At 39.9% G+C, this 25,375-nt stretch overlaps 1 protein-coding gene across 6 annotated transcripts in view; it reads left to right on the top strand.

Annotated features, from left to right (window-relative positions):
- Nucleotides 1-25,375, top strand: part of LOC309584915 (kinesin-like protein KIF16B) — a 171,854-nt gene that overhangs the window by 72,655 nt on the left and 73,824 nt on the right. For all 6 annotated transcript variants that reach the window (XM_082301249.1, XM_082301248.1, XM_082301250.1 and 3 more), the window contains exons 13-17: nucleotides 5,867-5,986; nucleotides 6,527-6,578; nucleotides 7,772-7,909; nucleotides 19,419-19,501; nucleotides 19,693-19,781. In XM_082301249.1, the coding sequence (XP_082157375.1) occupies nucleotides 5,867-5,986; nucleotides 6,527-6,578; nucleotides 7,772-7,909; nucleotides 19,419-19,501; nucleotides 19,693-19,781 (482 nt within the window). The remainder of the gene's footprint in view (nucleotides 1-5,866; nucleotides 5,987-6,526; nucleotides 6,579-7,771; nucleotides 7,910-19,418; nucleotides 19,502-19,692; nucleotides 19,782-25,375) is intronic.

Genomic DNA, 25,375 nt, shown 5'->3' with positions numbered 1-25,375 from the left:
GATTAGGATTTAAATACAATAAAAATGCTTACACAGAGGATGTGATGGAAGCAGTGGTACTGGGAGGGGAGCTAAGTTTGTAGTTGTAGGGGTTTTGGGGAGGTGGTCCTGGAGCACATTTTTGGGCTTAAAATTAATGTTTAATGGTTTCTTTAAATATGTTAACTGGGGAAGTTTGCTGATATTAAAGCTAATTTGTCTAGCAGAGCATCTGACAGAGGATTGAGTGAGTCTAAGGATGACAGAAGGGTGGTTGATGGTAAATAGTTTGCAATGCAAAGGTGTTAATACACAGTGGAAGAGGAGGAGGAAGGCATGAGACTTTACTGTTATGAGATAGTATGTCTGCATAAAAGACACATGAATCTGGAAGGATCAGATAGATATTGTGTGTAGTGAGTGGAAGTAGGTGCTGGCAAAATTGTATACACACTGTGAACACTGGAAGTTGTCAAGGAAGAAGACCTTGAGAAAGGATGTCCTAAACTCTGGGATATGGTGAGCCTGGTCATCTCCTGGGGGGAAATGCTTGGAGTTTGACCAAGTATAACCACACTAAGGAGAATAGATACCACTGCTGCTAGTATCAATGAATAAAGGCTGGAGAAGGAAAATTATTATTTCAGCTGAATGTCAATAGTGATGCAAAGTGCATGGGTGTAAACTGGCTATTACCAAGTTCAGACCAAATATTTGAAATAATTTTACATCATGCAATGGATGAGAGCCTGAGTGTAATCTATAAAATTACTTGTTACGGTGTTTGGGCACAGCACTTGTGACACAGGAGGTCACTTTTCAGTTGTTTCTTCTTAGGTGGGAGAAATGTTGCTGACATTTCAAGCAGAGGTAAAATTCCTCAAGTTTTTCTTTAATTACAGAACTAATCAAATCAGCTTTCTTGTGTTTTGTGGGGCTTACTGGCAGCTTCACTACTTTTTGCTACACTTCTTAATACTGGGAGTGCAACTTCAGTAGCTGCCTGTCATCTTTATAAATATAATAATTGTCATGCAATGCAGTTGAAAATTCAAAGGAGTTGTCAATCTGTTTATGTAGCACTTTGAGAAGAATTGTATCTAGAATTCAGATAATTTATCTGAAATTCTGTAAACAGAAACAGAGGTCTGTCTGCAGTATATTCCTCTTATATTCCTACTGTTTTTAATCCATTCAAAGCTTACATTAGGACTGTACCACCTGAATGATGGGAATAAGCTCCACATAGGTGAGTTATGGTTTATTCAGCTGTACTCAATTTTGGAGTATAAAACAGGGCAAGTGGATAGCAATCCTTGTCCAGAAAACTTCCCATGCTTTCCATGTCTCTGATTGTTGAAGTTAGGGAACCCCAGGCAATTTTTTGCAGCCATGTAAATTACTGGTGTCCACAGTGTCCTTGTATTTAACAACAAGGGATTCCTTTTGGTTTTGAACTCCTGATGATCAATTTTCTTTTCTACTTCCTCATATAAGAAGCATCAAGACACCACTGCTTGTTTGGGAATTTCCCCCCTTGGGGTTTTTGCACATTCATCATAGTCCTGCCCTGCACTTTTGTCTCATTTTCTCTTTTCTTGGAAGGGTTAACTCTGGAAACTCAAACAGTGTAGCCCTCTTAGCGCACACATGTATGAACTAGGTGTGAAGTGGGTCTGCCTATATTGCCATGTATTCTTTGCTGTAATCCAGTAGTACAGCCCTCAGCTTCCTGTGTTCGTCCAGAACTACTGCAACGGAACTGTGCTTTTAAGTCACCTAATCTTCTGCAGTCCCGTGATGGAGAATATGTAAGTTTCTGACTTCAGTGAGAGAAGTTTTGGATTTTCACCCATGCTGATTATGGCATGACCAGCTGAGGCTGTTTCACGCATATTTCCTCTCTCTATTTACATAGTCTCTTTAATGCCATGTATATGCTGGGTTTGGAAATCAGCTTTTTCGGGAGCATTTGAATTCTGAACACTGTGCAATATTTTTTTCTCTAGGTATGAAGCATTTGTTTCCAGTGATTTAAAGGAAATGCAAAGTGTGCTGAATACATAACTGGAGAAAAACCAATTAAGAATTAAGAACTTCCCTTGTGCGCAGTTTACATTTATGCATTTTATAGATGACTTAATGTTAGTCTGGGGCCATTGAGCATAGTCAGACGTTTTTGTGAACTCGGGATATAGTAGCATATTTTCAATAAAATCAAATGCACTCAAAGTACCTGTTGGCATAAGAATTTTCTCATATATAGTCTGGTTAAATATTAATGCAAAGACTTTTGCTATTGCACATTTTTGCACATAGTTTTTAAATTTGGTATTACACTTTTTTTGCATAATTTAAATGTAGAAATCTGAACATCATGCTAGCTAAGTAAATTGTCATGTTTTACTGAAAGTGACCTGCACCGTGTATTCTTAGGACTGTGTGCCAGCAGCTATCTGTTCAATATTTAAATAAAAGAATTGCATTTTTGGATTGGAAAGCATGACAAAAATTGAACTCCCCTGAGAGGTTCTGTTCATTGCAGTGCACTAATTACATATAATCTTTAATATGTGCTGGGACAATAGCAGCATAATGTTTCCCTCCGCTAGTAGATTGGTCAAGGAATGTTAGAAATGTCTTTTGGACCTACTTTCTTTTTAATTTAATTCAGTATCTTGTTGGCCAAAAAAAGAAAAGCTGTGTGGCTCTATTTTTGTGTGTGCATTTAAAGAAATAACATTTAAAGACATCCTGTGTGTCACAGTGGTGGTCTTTATAATGGGTAGTTGTATATGATGATGATGAATTTTTCAGCTCAAGTGAGTACTTTAGTCAAAGATTTGTTCTTAAAGCTACCAGATCATATCTCAGTTTAGAAGTGCCACTGTATCAGTTAATACAGTAAACTTAATACATCAGCACAGAAGAAATGAGATTTCACAAGTGCTTTTATATCTCTCTATATAAATGTAAATGAATTTACTGTATCAGGGTATTTCTGACAGCTGAGTCAGAGCTGAATTCAAAGAGACAATTTAAATACACAATATAATCCCTTTATTTTAACTTTCACTTAAATAAGTAGTTTTTTGTATACTGACTCAGAATTATTTTCTGAGTTTCTACTCTTCAAGTGAGTCCCTTTGGTGTAGCAGCTCCCAAAGAAGAAAACCTTTTTTTGCTCCGAGCACAGTAACCACTTAGATCAACTGAAGTGCTCCTTTGTGGATAATACTTGGCTTGCTTTATTGTCCACAGCTTGTGAACACATCTTAAATACTGAGGGAGTATGTGTACACTTTTCTGTTCAAGGATAATTCAAGCTAAGAAGCATGTGGGTACATTCAGTTTTCTTCAACTGCACCTTGAGATTTTCATAAATTTTCTGACTTAGTAATTTTCAATAGGGACAGCAACCTTTCATGCTCTTGTCATTTGACTTATGGATTCACCACTTCTTAAAATCATGTAGCACAAATGAAAGTAAATCAAATAGTGGATTAAATCTAATAATTTCTCTGCCTTGTAATATCTTACAGACCTTCAATTTATTTCAAAAGAGGTCTGTCCCTCTTCAGAAATATCCTTCCTATGCTGTTGACTATGAAAGAGAGGCATTTTGACTACTTCTTTTGGGCCTTTTTCTTTTCTTTTTCTCACTGTTAGAGAACAGAGTAATAAAGATCTATTATTGGTGATGTTTCTGTGATTTTATTTTGGGGCAAAAGTGCACTGTTTGCCATTTGGAAGCATCCTTGCAGAAGCTTTTGAATTTTTAAGCCAAGCAATTAAAGTTTAGGAGTTACTCCAGGTATCTAATTAGGATTCAGTGTTTTTTTAGTAAATTTTATCTGAAGATAAAAGCTGATTTACAACCTATATTAAACTAAAAGATGTCATAGTTAATCACAGCTACTGTCTGCTGCATTTCTTTTAAAATTTCCATTAAAAGGATGCATTCTGTGCGTGAATGGCAGTTGTTTACAAAGTATGACTTTAGAAACTCAATTAATTTATGTTCTTTAATTTTAGATCTGAATAAAAAGCCAAGCTATCTGTTTTAAATCACAATTATGCATGATTTATTTCTGATTATAGTAAAAAGGTGTTGAATATTAAAAGACTGGAAAATAAAGAATCATATTGTTTCTTTATTCTTAATTATTTGTGAGCTATTTCTCACCCAGTGATAATTTCTTTGTCTCCTGGGATGTTTATTTTTTCCTCTGTCAGGGACGTTGGCAAAAAGCAAACATGCTTTGTTGTGCTGGGGAAAAAATATTCAGCTCTTAATATTTTATCAATTCCATTGGGCCAAAGGTGCTGGCAGTAACCAGTCACCGGTCCTCAGAGTCTTGTCTTCATCCTTGTCATATGGGAACATTATAAATTATGTATAACTTTAGATGCTAGTCAATAAATATCTAATATGTGATAGGTATTTTTGACTGAAATTACTTCTTCTCCTGAACAATTAATTAAGCTGTATTTTTTAGATTTATGATGCGACTCTTTTACAATATCAAGGAATATCTGGGCGCATTTTGAATGTCCGACCTGCACACGAATCACAGCTTATTTTTTTTATTTCTGAATGCTGGAGAACTTTTTCATTCATCCTTGACCAGAGTAACATTTCCCAGTTTTGTTTTGCAGAGTTTTGTATGTTGTATTATCATCTTACCTTTTCCAGATATATCCATACTTGGAATTTTTTAGACAGTATCAGTATTGACCTTTTTTGTCTGTAGGGAAATGAGGTTTTACATCTGCTTTCTTCCTGTAGACTTGCAGATTGCTGTACTTGGGAAAATGCGTATAACAATCTATCTGTTGTTTTTTCTTTCAAACAATGTAGTGTCTTTATGGCTCTGGAGAAGACATTTGATGACTTGGAAAAGGAGTAGTCATGCAGCTGTCAAAAAACTTATTTTCCTGTTTTACTAGCACCTGGAGAAAAGTGTGCTACTTGTAATACACAGATGGAATATCTGCTGACATTGCCTGTGCTTCATGGATTGTCAGGGCTCAGTTCTTTCACACAGAAAAACACATTTGTCTTGAAAAATGGTGTGTTTCTGTGTGCACATTCATGGTCTCTACTGTTGTTATCTTCCAGGCCTGGGAGCCAATAGGATTCTGTTTCAACTTGAAAGTTAAACTTCTTAAAGACAAAAGCTTACTTCAAAGCTATAATTAATTTTTTATTTATTGCATAGACTATTGTGTACTACATCATACAATACTTTATCCAAGGTTGAAGTCTCCTACTTGCAGTCCTGCTGAATGGTGCTTCAACCTATGGATGGCTGTACAATGTGGCCCAAAGGAATTTTGGAGAACTGAAGTGATGTGCTGTGAATATTTCTTATGTTTATTTACTACTGGCAGTGCTTCTCTTACATTGCATGTTATTTTAACTGCTTAGGTTTACTGAATTCTCAGGTGTCAGGGGTTTTTATTGTGCAAGGTTCAGCTTATTTAAAGGACTGCTGAAGAGTTTCAATGTTCTGTTCCGTTCTTTAGCTGTACTGAATGCTGAGGAGTTTGAAATTCTCCTTACCATTATGAAAGGTGGCACATAGCTTGCTTTTAGACAATGTTGCTTTGTTACGCTCTTGATTGATGTTCCTTATCTGGTATAATTCAGCTGTTTGTCTGGTTTCCTTCAAATAACACCTTCACAGATTTCCTCAACAGCAATGCTGGAATGCTTAACAGAAGTAGAGGTCAGGTTTAAAATGTAAAATCAAAAAATTCTAAAATATTGCTCTTTCTTTGGTGTGATACTACAGAGAAGAAGTTACATTAAATGTAGTTTAGAAAGAGAAGAAAGAGGGGTATTTCTTGCACATCCTAATAAATAGACTTTTGTCCTTTTTAGGAACAAACCTTGGCTCTGAGGAAAGAAGGGATAGGTGTTGTGTTAGATTCTGAACTGCCTCATCTCATTGGCATTGATGATGATCTTCTCAGTACTGGTATCATCTTGTACCACTTGAAGGTAAATACACATCTGTGTTTCCATAGCCTTTATATGCCTTATGATTTTTTCAGTAGAAAAATTATAGTATTGATTTGCTATCTCATTACGTTCCTATGGTAAGAAAAGCTCTTTATGCTGCTCTGCTGCTGCAAGAAAAGCTCTTAAGAGGTTGCAAGTGATGAAATTAAAATATCTGTTTAGGTTTATCCTGAGAATCATCTGGTTAACCAGAGATAGGTGTTTCATATTTTTATCTATGTGTATTGGTTTGTCATTCATGTAATTATAAAGCTTGACCTTTAAAATCCAAATCTAGATTGTCTCAAAACTGCAAAGGTGGTTCTGCACTGGACAGTTGAAACTTGAATTTGCTGATAATACTGTGGAATAAAGACTGTGAAAGCATTCTGAAAATGCTGTGTGATTCCTTTTTTTCATGTATATTTAAATATGTATTTTGTTCAGGTTACCCTGAGAGAGTGGAAGGATAAATTATATTATTGTGGGGAAGATAGCGAGATTCCAACTGGAAATAATGTGTGTTTCTCTCTTAATTAGGAGGGCCAAACATATGTTGGCAGAGAAGATGCTATGACAGAACAGGATATTGGTATGGAATTTGGCATTTTTATATTCTTTCTTCTTCCAGTATCCTAATACATGAACTAAGCTTCATATGGTTTTTTCCCCTTTTCAGTTAGTTGTTCTGTGTTTTGTGTATTTTAATTTTTGGAAAATCTGAAAGTTGAATTGCATGGAGTTCACTTTAAAGAGCATGACTTCTAGCATAGCTTGTGGGCTTTAATTATATTCATATACTCGTTACTAATTTATTTCTTGCTTCTCTTGAAATAGCACCTGTAAAAATACTATTCTTTTTCATATAGCACCTGTCACAGTTACTGTAAAATCATTCTCTTAGCTTTTGTATAATGACAGCATTGTTATACTATTATATCTAAGATAGTCTTGGGACTTCAGATTTGAGTTTAAAAAAATTCTGAATGTTGGTAGAAATCTACGGATTTTCCTATTGATTTCTTACCAAAGCAACTAACTGCTAGATCTCGACTGTCCTATCACATAAGTTTTACATAAGTTCCTGGAAGGCAGTTCATTAAGTAAACTGCATCCTTTAATTCTTGGGTGAGAATCTGAGTGTCAAATAACTTAGTTTGGTGTATTTTCATGGTTCAAAAGTTGTCTGGATTTAATTTATTATAATAAATTCCATGAAACTACCAAACTTGATGCTTTGGATTTTTAAGCAATAGACATAATCATACATTATTGGAAGAAAAAATAGAAAGTAGCATAACTGATTGATAGAAGCCCTGAATGTCACAGGATGTAAGAACTTTAGGCTTCCTTTTGTCTACAATGGCATATTATATCCTGTCTTTTCAGATTTAAGCATGTTTGCCTTAAGGTCTACAAGTTTTCATTATTTCCTGGTAAAACTGGTCAAAGAATCTCTCTCTACAAATATGTGAATTATACTTTTCTGTTTTTTATTGGAAAGAAAGGAGCATTTGCTAATCACGCATCAAAGCACAGGAATAAAGAGCATTACACCAAAAAAAATGCAAAACCAACCCAGCACACTACTTTCCACTAGAATAAAACAGTAAATATTTAAGTCATGCAGGACGTGATAAAGGAAGGAAGAAAACATTGTCCAGAATAAAGAGAAAATATACTCTCAGATATGTAGTGCAATGTGTCTTAATAAATTATTATTAGCATGTTGATCTTACTGGTTGTGAGGAGTCTAATTATGTTATCTTACTTCTTTGTGTTTAGTTCTTCATGGCCTTGATCTGGAAAGTGAGCATTGCATCTTTGAGAATCTCAGTGGAACTGTGAACCTCATCCCACTGAATGGAGCGCAGTGTTCTGTGAATGGTATTCAGATTACAGAACCCACACACCTCAACCAAGGTATTACCTAGCTTAATGTCATTTTTCAGGCACAGCCTCTTCGCTTCTTCCTGGCAACCGCACTGAAAAATATTTATGTGTATATAAAGGGGTTACTGTTTAATTAGTTTTAATTTCATGTCTTCTCAACTACAATCCAAAACCACCAGGAAAACCCCATGGTGTTTTTATTGTCAAAGAATTGCCATGTGGTGAAAAGACAATTCTTTATTAATTTCAACCACTTCTGTCTTGGTTTGAAAGACAGGTGTCTGCCAAGGGTGGGAACCTCCCTTGGAATGGAGAATATGACTCCCTTCTCTCGGAATTATTATAAACTGAAATTAAGGGGCTTTCAGGCAAAGATATGGGAAAGAGAATAACAATTCTTTACCATGTAGGGATAACAAGGCAAATGAACAACAACACCGGCAGCAACAACAAACAAAACTGGAAACCCAGTGACAGCCTTCTTGGCCGCAGGCGGTTTCCCTTTCGGTGCAGTTCCACTCACAGCCGGCAGGGGCGCTGGTGGCTCCTGGCTGGGCAGGGCGGGTGCGATGATTCCCCTGCGCCTGCAGGTGGCGCTGTGTCACGAATTCAATTGTGTCTCTCTCACATGGTGATGGCGGGCAGGCTGGACGGCAAAAATGGGCTGCAGCAGGAACCTCAGAGAAGGGACTGGAATGGCAGGGTGGGCTTACCTGGGGTGGCAAGCAAGAGGTAGCAGAAACTCTGCAGCTGTAGCAGGGGTCACAGGGTGTCCCGGCAGGCAGAGGGTGTGGGTTAGAGTGCAGTGAAAAAGCCCAGGGCAGCGGCAGAAAGCAGCGGAGCTGGGCAGTGGCAGCTGAGCTCCTCTGCAGCAGCTGCCGCACACAGCCAGGGAGATGTGCCCTCTGGGAGGGGGTTGGGGTCCCGGTCTTTTCCCCTGAGGCACCCAAACAGATGGCAAGGGTCCTTTTCCAGTGAGGCAGGGTGCCAGTAAGATCCCAGTTCAATGGCTGCTCTCATGAGCAAAGGCTTAGCCATGGCAGGAGAAATAGGGCAGGGCTGGGCTCTGGCAGCTGCAGCGAATCCCCCCCACAAGCAGCAGCTCTACCGTTCTCCTCTGAAACCAAGAGAGCTAGGAGATGTGCCCAGCCCCCTTTTCCCCAGCCCAGTTCTCCTGGTATCTCTGCCCTTCCAAGAGAAACCCTCAGATAAGAGAAGTGCAGCCAGGTGCCCTCCTCCCCTGAGCTGTGGCCACTTCTTTAGTCTCTCTTAAGTACCAGTCGTTATTGTTTCTTAGCAACAAAATGGGAGAAAATTCCCTAAGAGAAGGAAATCAAAAAAAGAAAAAAGCCTGAACACAAACAACTTCAATAATCTTGGTTATGGTTTGATAGTTACCCTTTGATTCTGTTCATTTTTACACAATGCAAACTCCATGCCAGATTGCTGTAATGTTAAGAAAAAGAGTATAGATCTCTACAGGACTAAAATAATGTCAGAGGCACCCCTGTCCCTCTCCCCAAGTTTCAGCTTGTTCCTACTTAATACTATCGCCAAATGCTTTTGTACAGCAGGAGATTGAGCTGGAGAATCTGTTTGCTGCAGTTTTAGGAAATGACAAGAAGGGAGAGGCTAACCCTTAGGGAGGAAGTTGAGAGAATTACAATTTTAATATAAAAGCTTTAAAATCTGGAAATTAAAAAGCAGCCAGGACAGCTGGGAACAAAGATATATGGTGTTGGCCTGGAAAGGACTGAGTGCCAAGTGAGCTGGTGAGTGCTGCAGCAGAGCTTCATGATGTTTTATCTTCCAGGAGCACCTAGAATATCTTCCCATTTAGCAAGGAGCTGAAAAAGACCTGTTTAGGAGTGAGGCTGTGACACAGCTCAGCTGCTGAAAAACCATCTCACTTTACTCTAAGAGCTTCTTTTCAGGGAAGTAAGCTTAGCCTAACAAAGGAAGAATGCAGTGTTAAACAAGGGGAGTCTTGCATCCTTTCTGAAATCCATCAAATGCTTCTAAAGGCTGCCTGCAGAAATCGAGGAGTTTTGGTGTAGAGAGGTGACATTGGCATTTTTTGTTAGAGTGCCTATTTCTTCATGCAAAATGAGAGGCATATGTGCTTGTTTCTATTACAGATAGGGGTGGAAAAGAAAAAAGCCCAGCCCCTTTGGTCTTAGGTTTGAGTAAATCTCATGCATAAATTATTAACAACATTGATATTAATAGCAAATAACACTGTAAACAATAAAAATTGAGTTGTGATGAATCATCTTTATTTTATCCTGCTGCATTTTGAAAGCAGAAAATGTTCAGTGTGCCTCAGAAGAAAGTAGGAGTTTGGATGCTATATCCCTCTTTCAGATGCATATTGATGAGTGGGAAAGACTCCACTACTAGAATAAGTAGTAAAGTAGGTATGTTTATTCCAGCACTGGGATGCATGGGGGATAATTCCTCCAAAGTCATGCGTGCCGATAGCTGCATTCAGCTTGGTATATATAGGGTTATAAGTTCCATATTCATTGAGTTTCCCAATACACCTATACATATTCATTGCCTAGCCCCTCCTAGCCTCGCTTTGTATTACAATGAGCCCAGAAGTAATTTACATCCACATTGCGCTTGCGCAGTGTTGTCTGGTGGTCATGGGCAGAGGTCTCTGAGATGAAATAAGAGTCTTCCTCAGATGAAGTAAGGAGTCTTCCTCATCCTGAACTTTTCACCTTTCCTCCCTGCGCATGCTCTTTAAGCCCCTGAGCTAAATCCAAACTTCAAGACTGGTTTGAGTTAGTTTTAGGTTAAAAACAGGATCTTTGGTCAAGATTCCTTCGCCTTATCAATAATCTCATATCTTCTCATCCTGCTTTGGTGGGCACAATGAGTGTTGGGCAAGTGGTATGCATTGCTTCTAACAAATGAATTCTTAGTAACCTCTAATGAGTTCTTTAACCTCTGCTTACCCATCCCCCTGATTCAATATTACAACTTGATTTTTGTGCTTCTTAAAGTGGAAACATGACTTTTTTCCCTCACAAAATTTTTTAGACAGAAATTTGCAACTCAAAGGAGAAAGGGTTGTCTAGGGTTGCTAAATTGTAAAAAACAGCTGCATAAGCTGACCTTTCGTGTGTGCAAGGAGACTGAGTCTGAGAGGAAGGTAGCAACTGTGACATTAGGTGTGCACAACTGATGAAATCAGCAGTTTAAGGACTCATGTGCAATCCATTTATCCCAGCTGTGTTAGCATTTAGTCTCACAGCACAAAGAGCCAGTGTCCTTAAATACCTGCTTTTAGGTGACACTGATTAACTGCTGATACATTTAAATGTTTCCATTCATCATTAATAGCTGTTCATTTGACAATGTGTTAAAATTTTAGACCATCATGGAGTTTAAAAAAAATAAGAGGCATGGTAATTAATTGCCACTTCCTTCTATGGATTTCTTCCATCATTTGCAAATTCTGTCTAATGTGGTGTTTTTGTTAATGTAACTGAATTAACAATATTTTTTTACTCATAAGAACATATGGAAGGATTTCTAAAGGTAACTGAGTTATATTCGCAATTAAAGTTTGTCATTTACCTTAAATATATCCTCACCTTAGAACAAGTTTTTGGGGTTTTGGGCCAAACGGTCAACCTTAATGTACTTAAAACAGAAACCTAGGAGTTATTCAAATGACCCAACATTTAGGATGAACTCTCATGTGCTTCCTGTTAAGTTTCTCTCTCCTGTCTTCCTTGAAATTTATGAAGTTAGGGACACACATCTATAACTATTAATTCTGAAAATTTAATTAATTTATTTAAGTTGCTTCCACCTAGTGAAGTGGCCACAAATGTTTAGAATTAATTATTTTTATCTTCACTTGAAAGTGACTGAAGGAATTTCATAGAGATTTATGAAATCTATTTTTGAGATTAGACTGAGGTAAACTGCAAATGTGATCCGAAATTGAGGTGTTGTGTAGACAGCAATAAGTGCCTGTAGTGCTTTTTGCCATTTATTTGCTAAGACTGGATAACCTAATTTGAGTTGATATTCCTAATGTTGGGAAAATTAATCCATGAACACCAGCGGTTTATGTCCAAAAAGGAGACAGAGGAGTCCTGTTACTGTATTCAAATAAAGGCAGAGGCCATGAGACATTCTCCTGGGGTCTCTAAAATTGTTAGAGGATGCAGCCCACTTTTTATCCTAATTTCCCAACTTCATTTACCTCTCTTTCCCCATTGACTGAGGTACTTGAGAGGTACAGACTTCCTGAAATGCTTAATACAGACCCCCTTCTAATGTATACCTCCCCCCGCCTTTTTATTTTCCTATGGAATTTATGGTTCTTTCCATTGCTTCTTTATCTCTCAGTATCTATCTTTACCTATCAGCAAACCCACAGTTTGTTTGTAAAGACAAATCTCTCTCATTCCTTTCAATCCCTCCTCTTTTAGTTTCTCAATAATTGTCTTTACAAATTTTAGTTATCATTGGCTTACTTTTCTGTTCTTGGGTCTTTTTTTTTGTTTTGTTTTGCAGTTACTTGCAGTGACATCATATTCTGTCCTTTTGTAGCCATTTCCGGATCAGTAGGCATGGCTACTGCCTGCATCCCCTTGATCACGTTGAATAAGTTGCACTAAGCAAGGGATCATGCGTGGTTGTTCCGGTTTGGCCAAATTTAGAAATATATACTCTGAGAGAAGGTACAACCACCCCTCCCCCCACCAGGTTTGGGAAAAAATAAATTTTCCTCAAAGGAAAGTGAAAGAGATAAAAACTATTTATTTAACAAACACACAGGAAAATGATAATAATGCTAAATAATAAAATCTCTCGCTGTGGAGGAAAAACCTGGGAAAGTTTAAGTGTCAGAGTCCTCCCTTTGGTCTCCTTGGATCTGGGGCTTGGGCCAGGGCCAGGCCCTTTGTGCCCAGTGGAAAGTCCTCCTGATGTGCTCTGATGTCGAAGCAATCAAGCAGTCCAGTAGAAAAGGGAGAAAATCCAAAATTCCAGGGAAGGAAAAATTCAACTCTCAGTCTCTCTTTGGAGAAAAAGCAGCTGAACCACTGGCCAAAAAACTGTCCTTGGGAAACCAGCAAGCCAGGTCCTTCTTCCCTCCCCTGCCACAGCTGGGAAAACCAATTGCTATCTGTGTGTGACCTTGAACAAGCTGCAAACTGCTTTGAAAAAGTTTTGCTCAGTTTTTCCTTCCCCCTCTCAGGCTCAGTTTAGAGGCATAGAAAGGCACAGAAATTAATTTCTGGGCATAGGCAGTGATATGGGATACATATCATAAAGTCACCCCAAGACAATGGTAAAAAGATTAGGGTTCCTGTGATGCCTTTTCTTGGTCTTAAAATCAAGAGTCATACACGGTTAGAAGGGGAAAAGGGATTTTACCTTGGTATTTATTTTAAGGATCATATGCATTGAAATGCACCCTGCAAAAAATGCCGCCCCCAAAAGATGGGGTATAACATTATAGGTTTTACTAATTAGCATATCTATCAAAGATTCCCCAATGAGAGGCTCAAGTGAGCCCCCCTCCCCAAGGAGCCTTCCCCCTGGATGGTTCTATCTTAGTTTACAGAATGTGTTCTGGAGAGGACCTTGGGGTCTGGGGTGCACTGATCCCTAGCTAGGAAGCTTCTAAAATGTTTAGTCTCTTAGCTTAACAAACAAGTCCAAGAATGTAGAAAAAAAGCACTAAGAATACAGAAGTTGTAAAAAACGTATAACGGGTATAAAAGAAAAGGCAAAAAATCTTCATGGCATCATCTACAGCACATAAGAGGAAAAAAAAGCATTTGTTTAACCCATAGTCCACCAGGTAACCACAAAAATGTGTCTCATTCCCATCCTTTCTATGTTTGGACCAGTACATGATTTTTTGTTATTTGTTTCACCACTTTTCCATTGTCATCTATTTGTAAACAGCAGTTTGAGTCATTTAATTTTCCACACACTCCCCCTTCTTCTGCTAATTGATAAACACAAAGTCCAGTCACAAACACTTTTTCCCACTTATACACTTCCTATTCTCTTTAGACAATAAATGCCTCTTTCAGAAGAATGAAGTCGCCATGGACTTTCTTCTTCACCCCAAAATCCCATTCTGTTATGGACCTCACTCAGGGTGCTGATTCACCATTTAGGCTCAACTGGGCTGGCCACCCATGACCAGTCTTCAGATCCTCCTGGCCCTTCACAGACCCAACAATTGCTAAGGTTAAAGGTTTTTGCTACTTCTTCTCCTAAGATTAAAAAATTATTCTCCCACCTCTGGCCCAAACCTAACTGACAATATAAAGGTAAGATTATTAAGAGAAATGTTCTAATGATGTAATCTCCTAACCTAATTTTTCACTTTCACGTTGTCTCTGAATTGTGCCAAAACCGGACCAGGGGAGTCTTCAGAGACAGAGTCAGAGAAGTGGGTATTTGCTTTATTCAGCACGCTGGGTGTGTGGGGATCGCTCCTCCAAACACACACACCGGTGCTTCCTACAACACAGTATTATGGGTTAAATTATGAATATTCATCACATTCCTTGGGACAGGCGCGGTTATACAAATTATTTCTCGGAAGTCATTAATATCATTAGCATAAGGGTCACACATGTGCTGTGTGTCCTGGTGGTTGTGCTGAGGAAGGCCTCTCCTCTTCCTTGGGAGTCTTTCTGATTGTAGCGGGTTGAGTTCGAAACCGGGCAGAAACACCAATTAAATGTAGTGGTTTTGGTTCAAAATATTCATTACTTACTTGTTTTCCTTCTGTGAGATAAAGAATTAGGAGAAAAGCAAAACAGGCACAAACCTTAAACAGTTGCAGTACAATGAAAGAGTTTTATTACTAATAGAATTAAAAGTAAAGAGACAATAACAAAACAAAATTAAAGCAAATCCCCCCCCCCCCCTCCAGCCAGCACTTCTCTCCTTTTACCTAGCTCACACAAGGGATAACAGAACATGCGATGTTAGTCAGTGTTCCAGTTCTTGAAAAGTCTCTCTCTTACGCTTAAGGGAAAAAAGGGTTTTTCCTTCAGTTGCACGTGGTTCCCAAACTGCCACCAACAGCAGATCCGCCCGGAAACAAACAATCTGCTGTGTGTAGAACATCTCTCCCATGAAAAATCTCACAGTTCCTTCACACTGCAAAACATGGGCCATCACAGGGGGTTATTCATCTTTTTAAGGATAAGTTCTTTTGGCCTGCACACAAAGGCTCTTCTTCGCCACAAGTCTCTAACAGCCTCTTACTACTATATAGCCTGGCATTGGCATTCTTCACAATCTTCACAGGCACACGAAGATACTCCATCCCCCCATGTTCTTCAAATGGATTAAAGAGACAAACAGTTTGTGGTATTACAATTTCTTACCACGGCATGCAAGAAGGTTTCTTTTAAGCTGCCCGCCAGAATCGTGGCACCGCCCTCTTTTCTCCCAGTCGCCATGCTCAGCTCCGTCCCATGTGACTCACTTCTCTTTCTCTCTGACTGACACCGCCATGCTGAAGAGTGTTCTTGTTCAGCCTTTACGGTGGGGAAAGCCTCGCTCCCTTTGTGCTGCTGGCTGCGTGGTGTCTTCTTCAGTTCAGCACGAAGTGTGCTGGCTGCAGACAGGAGGCTCTGCCGGCTCCCGTTGACTCCGCCGGCCCCGCGTGGAGAGGAGAGGGACCCGCCGGTCCCCAGAAGCCGCGCTGGATGGGTTTAGCTGTGAGCAGTCCGTGGCTGGTTTTAGCTGCCTGCGGCTCTGGGACAGTCCCCCCCAGCCACCCAGGGTCCGTGCCACAGCGTTGGGAAAGGGGGAAGGGGGCAGTGGCCCCGGCCCGGCCCGGCGGGGCCGGGAGGCTCCGGAGCCCCCCACCTCCCAGCAGGCGAGCTCCGACAAAAGGGGAAGTCCCGCCTTTCTGTGCGGTTTAAATATGTAAATTGTGAGAAGCGTAATTGGTCTCAAAGACTGTCCATCAACTCAGGGTCAACCCAATACACTGATGAAGACCAGTAGTCTTCCTCACAGTGCACTTTTCACCTTTCTCCCTGGGCATGCGTAGTCCTTTGAGGAGTGATGCAGCAGTCTCTGAGATAATCCTTGTCCCCTCTATCTTGACAAGATTAGGGTGAATTCAGTTTCTCAGGTTTTGTAGTTAACGTCTGCTGTCTGAACTAACATTTGCTGTCTCCCAATAGTTAACTTGTGCTTACATGAGTTAGCTATTGACTGCCCCTTCCTCATCTCCCGCACAACGTGTGGTGAGTGAGGGCACAGAAACAGCTTAACATAAAGAAAACAATGACAGTGAAGATTAGCCCCCAATGACTGGAGATTTGAAAGGAGGGATGCCCTTACAGACTGTTCCAGCAGGCAGTCTCTGGGCAGGTACGTGGGGCTTCCCCCGATGTCGATGCACTGGCTGCTGCTCCAGTTCACTCCTGTGTAGTGTCAGTCGTGGCCTCTCCTTCTTTTCCTCCAGCTGAGATGTCCAAATCTCTGGGGCCTCAGGCCTTGACCTGTGTAGGATGGGTCCCCCCGTGTTCAGCTGTTTTGGCAGCTGTTTCTGTGGTCAGTAACACTTGGAAAGGTCCATGCCATTTCTCCACCAGTGGTGCTTCTTTCCACTCCTTAACTAGGACCCAATCTCCTGGTTGGATGTTATGAATAGCAAGGTCCAAAGGCAGGGTCTGTGCCAGTTGAGCTTCCTGTCAATGAGATCTCACAAAAGACAGTTTCTGGGCCACATACTGGTTTAAATATGCATACCCCCCCACTAGGTTGAGAATTACAAGGATAAGGAATTCCAAACATCAGTTCAAAGGGAGATAATTGAATGTCTCCCCTGGGTCTGGCCCTTATTCTTCCTAAAGCCAGTGGTAAGAGCCGTACCCATGGCATCTTGTTTTCTATCACCATCTTCAAAAGGTGTTTCTGTATTTCTCCATTCATCCTTTCAACCTGGCCCGAACTCTGGGGGAGCCAGGGGATATGGAGGTTCCATTGTGTTCCTAAAGCAGCCATAACCCCTTGAAGAATTTTTCCTGTAGAATGAGTTCCTCTATCTGAGTCTATTGGTTCCACAATCCTGTATCTTGGAATATTTGTTCCAAAAATACTTTAATAACTGATCCTGTAGTTGCTGAAACAGCTGGAAATGCTTCTGGCCACCCTGTTAACTGACATACTATTACCGGAAGATATTTAAACTGCCACTCAGACATTTTGGTAAAATCCACCTGGCATCCTTGGAAGGGACATACAGCCAGGGGCTTCCCTCCCCTGGCAATTTTCTTTGTAACCCTGTTAATGGTTTTAGCACAAATCAAACAACCTTCAAGAGCTCACTTTGCCAGAGTAAAAAGACCCACAGCAGCATACATTTTGAGGAAGGCTTCTGCCAGTCCTCGGGTGCCCCAATGACTCCCTTTGTGAAGTTGTTTTAATAACTGTAGGGCCAGAGCTTTTAGTATCCACTGCTTACCATACCTTGTAAACCAATTATCCCCTGTTTCCTCTGCCCCACTCTGTTTTAATTATCTCAAGTTCCTCTGGTGAAGAGACAGTTTCTCTGGCAGCGGTGCAGTTACTGGGAGTAAGGGGAGGATCTTAGAGATTTCTGGCAACAGTGCAGCTTTCCAAGCCTCTTCATCAGCCAGTCGGTTACCTATTGCCTCCTCTGAGCACCCTGCCTGATCTCCCCTGGCGTGTATAATTGCCGCCCTTTTTGGTAAATTCACCACCTCCAATAGGTGAGAGATTAAGGTCTCATGAGATAACGTTTTTCCTCTGCAGGCTAATAAACTTCTTTCTTCCCAAAGTTTCCCAAACGCATGCATCACCCCATATTCATATTTAGAATCAGTAAAAACATCCACTATCTTGTCCCAGTATAATTCACAGGCTCTCACAAGCGCATACAGCTCCGCTGTCTGAGCTGACCACGTGGGCGGCAACCTCCCCCTTTCCTTTAATTCCCTTCCATTAACGACAGCGTATCCTGTAAATCGTTTCCCTTCTACCACCCTTGAAGACACATCAATAAACACATTTTCTCCCTCAGGCCAAGGAGTGTCTCACAAATCTTCCCTAGCCCGGGTCTGGAGATCTACCACCTAAATGCAGTCATGGATTTCTTCCCAGCTCCCTCTCCAGGGCTGTTCAAACAGGAGGCTGGGTTAAACCCTACTTTTCAATTCTAAATCTTCCCGTTCCATTAAACAAGATTCATACTGTAATAACCGAGCGCTGGTCATACACTTAGAGGCTCGCTCAGTTAACAAAGCTTTAACCTGATGTGACACTGTAAAAATCAGATACCCCACCCCTTGTCAGTTTTCGGGCCTCTGTTACCATCAGAGCTGTGGCTGAACAATTCTGCAGACAATGAGGTCAGCCTCTGGCCACTGGGTCTAACAACTTAGAAAAATAAGCAACAGGCCGCCGTGCTTTCCTTTTCTTTTCCTATGGAATTTATGGTTCTTTCCATTGCTTCTTTATCTCTCAGTATCTATCTTTACCTGTCAGCAAACCCACAGTTTGTTTGTAAAGACAAATCTCTCTCATTCCTTTCACTAATTAATCTGATTTTAAGAGAAGCATTCCTTGCTAAGGGTATAATTTCATTATCAGATGGTAAGAATTTGTAGTGATGAGTTTAAGTACAGTTTTTTTCATACTGTGAGTGTAATGGAGTCCTTATTCTTTTTAAAAATGCTTCATACCAACTGACACATAAATGCTTGGTTCTGAGGTGGTGAACTTGGAAGACTTCCATGTTACGACAGTAGTGAGACATCACTGACAATATACTTCTTAGTAGGGAAGTACTAATCTTGGTACCATTGTCTTTAAAATATGATAAGAATTACTCAGAATCTCATTATCTGTGACCTATACCTTAACTGATTAAATACAGTAATAGATGTGCATTGAGCAATATGAATTATTCATGGTTCTTCCATCAGAAAATAGCTGTTGGGTATTAAAGTCTAATAATCCTGTTTTGAGTGACAAAAAAATTCAGTGTTCTACATGGGGAAGAAAAATGTGCGAGTACAAATAATGGAGATCTGGAGCTTTTAGTGTAGTTGGATTCAAACCTGACCAGTTTGATCAGTAGTGGATGGACAAGTTTGTTCTTGGTCACATTTACAGATGTTCCTGTTGAATCTGCACCTGCTGGTGGCTTCCAAAGCACCGTTAAAGAGGATATAGATCAAATTGGACAGCTGCTTCCTTTCCCTATGTTTATTCTTTAACTGAACTCCATGAACATGATTGACCTTGTGTCCATTGTATTCATGCAGTGTGTGAACATGTGTGGGTTTTCATTTTTGTTTAAGTAGGAAGAGGAAGGAGTACACTCTATGCATAAGTTAAGGTAGCTGTGACTATGCATGGTTATACATACACTTGTCAGAATGCATTTTCATTTTGTTCTTGCTTAATGGAAGTCTTTGCTTAGGTGTTGCGTGTCTGAAAAATTACGTGGTACTTTCAGCTGCAGAATGTTGTCAGTGAGTGGTGTTTTTCTCATCAGGTGCTGTTATATTACTTGGAAGAACCAACATGTTTCGCTTTAACCACCCTAAAGAAGCTGCTAAGTTAAGGGAGAAAAGAAAGGTGAGATTAAATCAGTGTTTGGTAAATTTAAACCTTTTCACAATTTTATTTCTAATATAGACATGCCTTGATTGTTGTATCATGCCTTTTTTAATTTGCTTCGTGTACTTTAGTTAATATTTCATCAATGCAAGAGTTTTTAAGCACATCATTGCTTGTCTAATAGTTTTATTTTATGGTCTTATTGTTAGAGTGGACTGTTATCTTCCTTCAGCTTGTCTATGACTGATCTTTCTAAATCTTGTGAGAACCTGTCAGCAGTTATGCTCTATAATCCAGGGTGAGTATGTTCTAAAATACAGCTATTATAATTCCAATCTTTCTTCATTTTAGCTGTTTGAAATGTTCCGGAAGCATTATGACAGTTCAGCAAAATAATGCCGTGGCAAATTTTATGTTTGTACTTTCTTCAGAATTACAAGTTAACTGCTCTTCCTGAGAAAAATGCATTTTGAACTGAAAATTAAGATTTCTTAAGTTCATGTCATACCAATACAAGCATAAAAAGGCTGAGAAATGAATGTCTTGTGTTCTCCATCAGTACCTCTGAGTAGGTGGACAAGTTAGGATATGGAAAAAAGTTTTATTATGCAGTTACAATGACATAGAATGCTTATGGTAAAGAAGCTGTTTTTAGTGATTTTTCCACTGTTCCTTAAGTGACTTACCGAGAGTTTGTGGTGTTTTGTTCTGATTTTTTTTCCATAGCTATGGCCTGTGTTTTGAGTATGAGATGAGGCACTTTAACCACCTATGTACTTTTGAAAAGTTGCCTGTAAATTGCATTATAGCCTTGGATAGTGCAGCTTTATTCCCAAATTTTACTGTGGGGTTGCTCTTTATCCATTAGAATTTAGGAAGATTAGAGAGGTAATAATAACTTTTAGTTAAACGATGCCTGAAATATAGGGATTGTGTTCAATAACACTGCTTCAAATGTGACTGTTACTCTTTTGCTACTGAGCTACTTACAGAGATCTAAAGATTGTGAACTGGTGGCTAATAAATTACATTGTATTTTTAGATGGAGATGATAAGATAAAAAAAGCATAGTATAAGTATACTTTCCTGTTTCTTCAGCTTTTCAACTAGTTGAATCTAAAAACTTTCAGTGACAGTTGGTAGTATTATGTTTTCTGTGAGCTGGGGAAAAGTTCCTGGCTGTTGTTACCTCTGGTTATTGGTGAGCTATTCTGGGCTTTTCCCTGACTGAGAATGTTATTCTGCTATAATATTGTTATGAATAATTGCATTATACTGGATAGTACTGACCTTAACTTTGCAGTCAGCATAGAGTAGGACAGATTGTTTCAGCATTGCCTCACTACTCTCTCAGATTTACAGCAAAATGTGATGGCATGGACAAGGCCAGTGCTTAAAAATGACTTCCCAGCCCAAGCAGTCATACTGTCTTCAGGTAATGCCAAATCCATGCCTTACCGAAAGGATTTTTCCTGCAGAACTTATTTAAAAAGAAAAAAAAAAAAAAAGAGAGAGGGAGTCTGGAGAGTTACTTGATTGTCTCTGATGGAGTAGATTGCAAGGTCATCTACTATTTTTTTTCCTTATCAGTTTGCATCTTGTCTTGCTTTCCTGGAAATCAAACAGTATGGATAATATTATTAGATTGTCATTGTATGCAGCAATTTTTTGAAACACTGTCATTTTTCCCATCTAACACTTCTTGTGACTTTACCTTTCTTGTGTGTGATTGTGAGAGTACTCTTGCTCTTGAAATTGAGAATAAGATTAGGGGAAATACTCATAATATTCCTGAACACTTCATGCCTGTGTTTTATTAAACTATAAACTATAAGCAGAGGGTTAATATATTGATATTCTCCCATTAGTCTGCATTCAGTTAATATTTGTGAGTAATAGATATTTTTTTCCTGCTTAATTTGTGAACACAAGAAAGGTTTATGCTTAAGGCTCATAATGCATAAGGAATGCCAGGTCACTTGTTTGTGAGCAGTAAAACCTATCTGAAGTTGTTCTGTAATCACTGTAATGGGCATATGTTTTAATAAGTGAGGAAGCTTCTGAATCATAGAATCATTTGGGTTGGAAGGGACCTTTAAAAATCACCTAGTTCCAACCTCCCCTTCTTCAACTAGACCAGGTTGCTCAGAACCCCATCCACCCTGACCTTGAATCTTTCCAGGCACAGGGCATCTATTACAGCTGGTGGTGGGGTCCGTGGCTGCGACCCAGGAAGAGATGACCAGTCCGGGGAGACGGTCCCGAAAGGAATCGCCTGCCCGAGGTCCGGTGTCTTCCTCTCAGCTGCTGGCAGAGGAGCCCTTGCAGAAGCTATCAGCTCTTTAGTGATTATCAGCTCGTGATTTCGGCTCAGCTCTGCAGGGCAGCCTCCAGGCCAAGCCAGACCGGAGAGAGAGACGAGAAGACCCATATGGCTGGTTCCGCACGAAGGTAGCTTTATTGTGGGTTCCCTCCGGCGAAGGGAAGGCCAGGGACGAGCTCTCTCCTCTACAGAGGCGAACTGGTCTTTTATAGGGATACAGGGGATCAGCAAGGGGACCAATGGATTACAGAGGGTCTGGGATAGACCAATGGGTTACAGAAAGATCTGCATAGGGTCTCCCAAAGGATTGTGGGTCTACTTTTCCTCACCGTGACTCAAAAGTCTTTTCCAGGGAGTCCTGCTGGGCGATTGCGAACTCTCTTATCTCAGCAGACATCCCTCCAGGGCAGTGGCTGGGTATATCCCACAGGAATCTACCACCTCTCTGGGCACTTTGTGCCACCCTCATTGTAAAAAATTTCTTCTTTAAATCTATTCTGAATCTACCTTGTTTCAGTGTAAAACCTTTACCCCTTGTCCTATTTCAGCAGCTCTGCTGCCAAATTTGTCCCCATCCCCATTCAAGTACTGAAAGGGTGAAGCGAGCTCTCCCTGGAGCCTTCTCCAGGCTGAACAACCACAGCTCTCAGCCTATTTGCCTAGGAGAGGTGCCCAGCCCTCTGAGCATGTTTGTGGCCCTTGACTGGACTTGCTTCAACAGTTCCATGCCTTCCTGTGCTGGGTCCCCAGACCTGGACACAGCACTCCAGGTGGGCTCTCACCCAAGCAGAGCCTTGGGGCAGAACCACCTCTCTGGATCGCTACTCATACTGCTTTGGATGCAGCCCAGGACACATTTCATGTAACTGATACTATACCTAAGAATACACATGGTTCATGCAGTGTGGAAATGAGTGTTGTCCTAATAGATCAGTGATTAAAAAAAACAAACACCTTTGTGTCCTCTTCCCCCTAAAAAACAACCCCTTCAAAAAAACCCCAACCCTGCAAAAAACTCCAAACCTCAAATGTTACTTTTCTATCTGCTTTTATACTGCTGCAAAAGCAGGCTCTGAAGGTTGCACTGCCATTTACCTGAGCCCTACAAATCAGTAGAAGAAAGCATCTTCCATAATTGATACATCCTTATGGACAGCAATGAGGCAACAGCGCTTTTCAGCTTAGTCTGGGGTACCCTGACAATTTTAACTTTATTTATGTTGATGCTAGCGCTGTTTTTTTAGCATCTCCTCTTTGTAACAGAACTGGGATTTTTCTGATCGTGTGGTGAGGTTGTCACAGAGAGATAACTGTTCAGAAGGTTATTTTAAGGGTTACAGGGGGGCTGGGATAAATGCAAGTTAAAGAAAATATGTTTTGAATAAAGCAGACTCTGAACTCTCTACTTCCAGCTAAAAGTGCTGCCAAGCAAATGCTGTGCTACAGTGGTTATTCTTCTTAGTGGTGACTATGTTCAGCCTGAATGAAACATTCAATAAATTGTATCTCTGAGTATCAAAGGCAGGGTAATTGTACCCAAGAAGTGGGGTGGAGCATATTGAATTCTGGAAAAGTGCTGAATGGAAAAGAATATCCTACACTAAATCTAGTTTGTTGGGGATTTTTTGTTTGTTTGTTTGTTTGTTTTATCAGGAGCAATGCGATGACCCTTTTCTTCAATAGACTGGAGTATCAGTTTCTCACTACATGACGTTATACTGCCCACCACCAGTGCAGGCCAAGAGTCAGTATCTGGCCCTTTGGGTTTCTTTCTGTGCAATTTTTGTGGCTGACTAGCATTCTGCCTGTTATTAATTTAGCCTTTTCGAGTCTACTTTTTCTTCCAGTTTCAGTATTGATAACCTAAGGATGTAGCTAAATTTGCAATTTTTGTAGGTTGCAGTAAAGGTTCTGGTCAGATCTAGCATCTGTAGCAATCAATGGCAGAAGAGCCTGTGGGGTATTACCTTCAGTTGTTGTGAAAGCAACATAATGGATCTTGCTTACTGTATCTGTATCTTTTCCATGTGAAAACCAGCATTATCCTTAAAAGTGTTTTCAGATGGATGGTCTTTTCTTGTGTGCACTTTTTTGTTTGGCTGTTGATTTCCCGTATGTGGGAAACAATCTCGTTGCATAAAATTTTGACTTAATGTGCAAAATTCTTCGTTCTACTTCTTCCCAGTCTTTGTCTTTAATCTAGTGTCATGGAACACTACTTCAGATAATAAGCTTTGGATAAAATGGAATTTTGCATGTAGATTTATGCTGAAGATTTCCTTTGTGGACCTTTTCTTAGCTACATGGTATTGTAACTGTAAAATTATTGATGAGAAACCTTGGTCATGGGTTTAGTATGGGGGGTTTAGTTTTCTGTTGTTTTTTTTTTTTTAATTAATCTCATGAATTGGCATACTGAATGGCGTTGTAACATCTCTGTAGTCCTGCCAGTACTCAGTCTTTCCTAACAGATGTAGTATCAGATTGTACTTTTGTGCTGTGTAAATTAAGCTACTGTAGTACCGTGCTAGTAGAACTGACTTCCTTTCTCTGCAGCTTATCTACACTGCGCATATCACTAGATATGACACATTTTGCAGGAAAACGCTGTCTATTTAATTCAGCACTGATCAGATTAAGTTCCTTTGTGGGAGATCTACAAAAGAAGAAAGAGTAGATTCTAGTCTTTAATATCTGTGTGTTTCTTTTTAATTTCAAGCTAATATGCTTTTTTCTATTCACAATAGTGCTCACATTAATAAAGGGAATAGAGGTTATGTGAAAAAGATTTTTATTAGGATAAACTAAACCAGAAAACATCAGTCTTGCACCTGTGCTTTATAAAACTGACAGTGACCTGTTATAGCCTGTGGTTTTAGTTTTTTTCTTTTGTGATGCTGAGATTTTTTTTTGTAGTAGCTTTTTAAAGAAACAAGGTTACTCCAGTCAGGCCTGTCCTGCCTCCCCAGATTCTCTCCTGTTCCGAAATAACTTTGAGCCCACAATGAGTTTGAAGCAAATTGTCCAGAGGTCTCAAAAGTGGTGAGTTCCTAAATATATTAAGAAAATAGGCAGCCAGCTAAGGAAGACTGGCATCATTCTTATCCCTGCAGAAGAAAGGCTGCAGAGTGAGCGCCTTAGTGAATGGAGACACTGTGAATAAATAATCTCATTGTTTGAGGGCCTTCACTGGAGCACAGACCATCTTAGGCACTTCCAGGTAGCAATAACTCTTGTCTTCATAGGAGTATTTAATGGTCTAAAATGCATTAAATACACGTTTTTAAAACACCTTGGTGTTATGTTTGGAGGCTTTTGACTGGAGTCGTAATGATGATCTGTATTTTGCTTTGGGAAAGAGCCATTTTCAGTGAAGAAAACCAGTTTTTTCACAATTAATTCCTTTTTCCTGAACAACTTCTTGGGCACCTCCAGCTTCATTTCAGTGTAAGGTAAAACTGATTGTCATAACGCCACTGTTGAAGGTATTAGGGACAATTCCTCAAAGAGAAAATCAGAGAATTTTTAATCACCAATCTGTTTTTATACCAGACTGATTGCTGTGATGG

Source organism: Coloeus monedula (assembly GCF_965178545.1).
Source record: "Coloeus monedula genome assembly, chromosome: 2".
Classification (NCBI taxonomy): Eukaryota; Metazoa; Chordata; class Aves; order Passeriformes; family Corvidae; genus Coloeus; species Coloeus monedula.
Note: the sequence above shows the minus strand (reverse complement) of the source record. Positions and strands in the feature narration are given on the sequence as shown.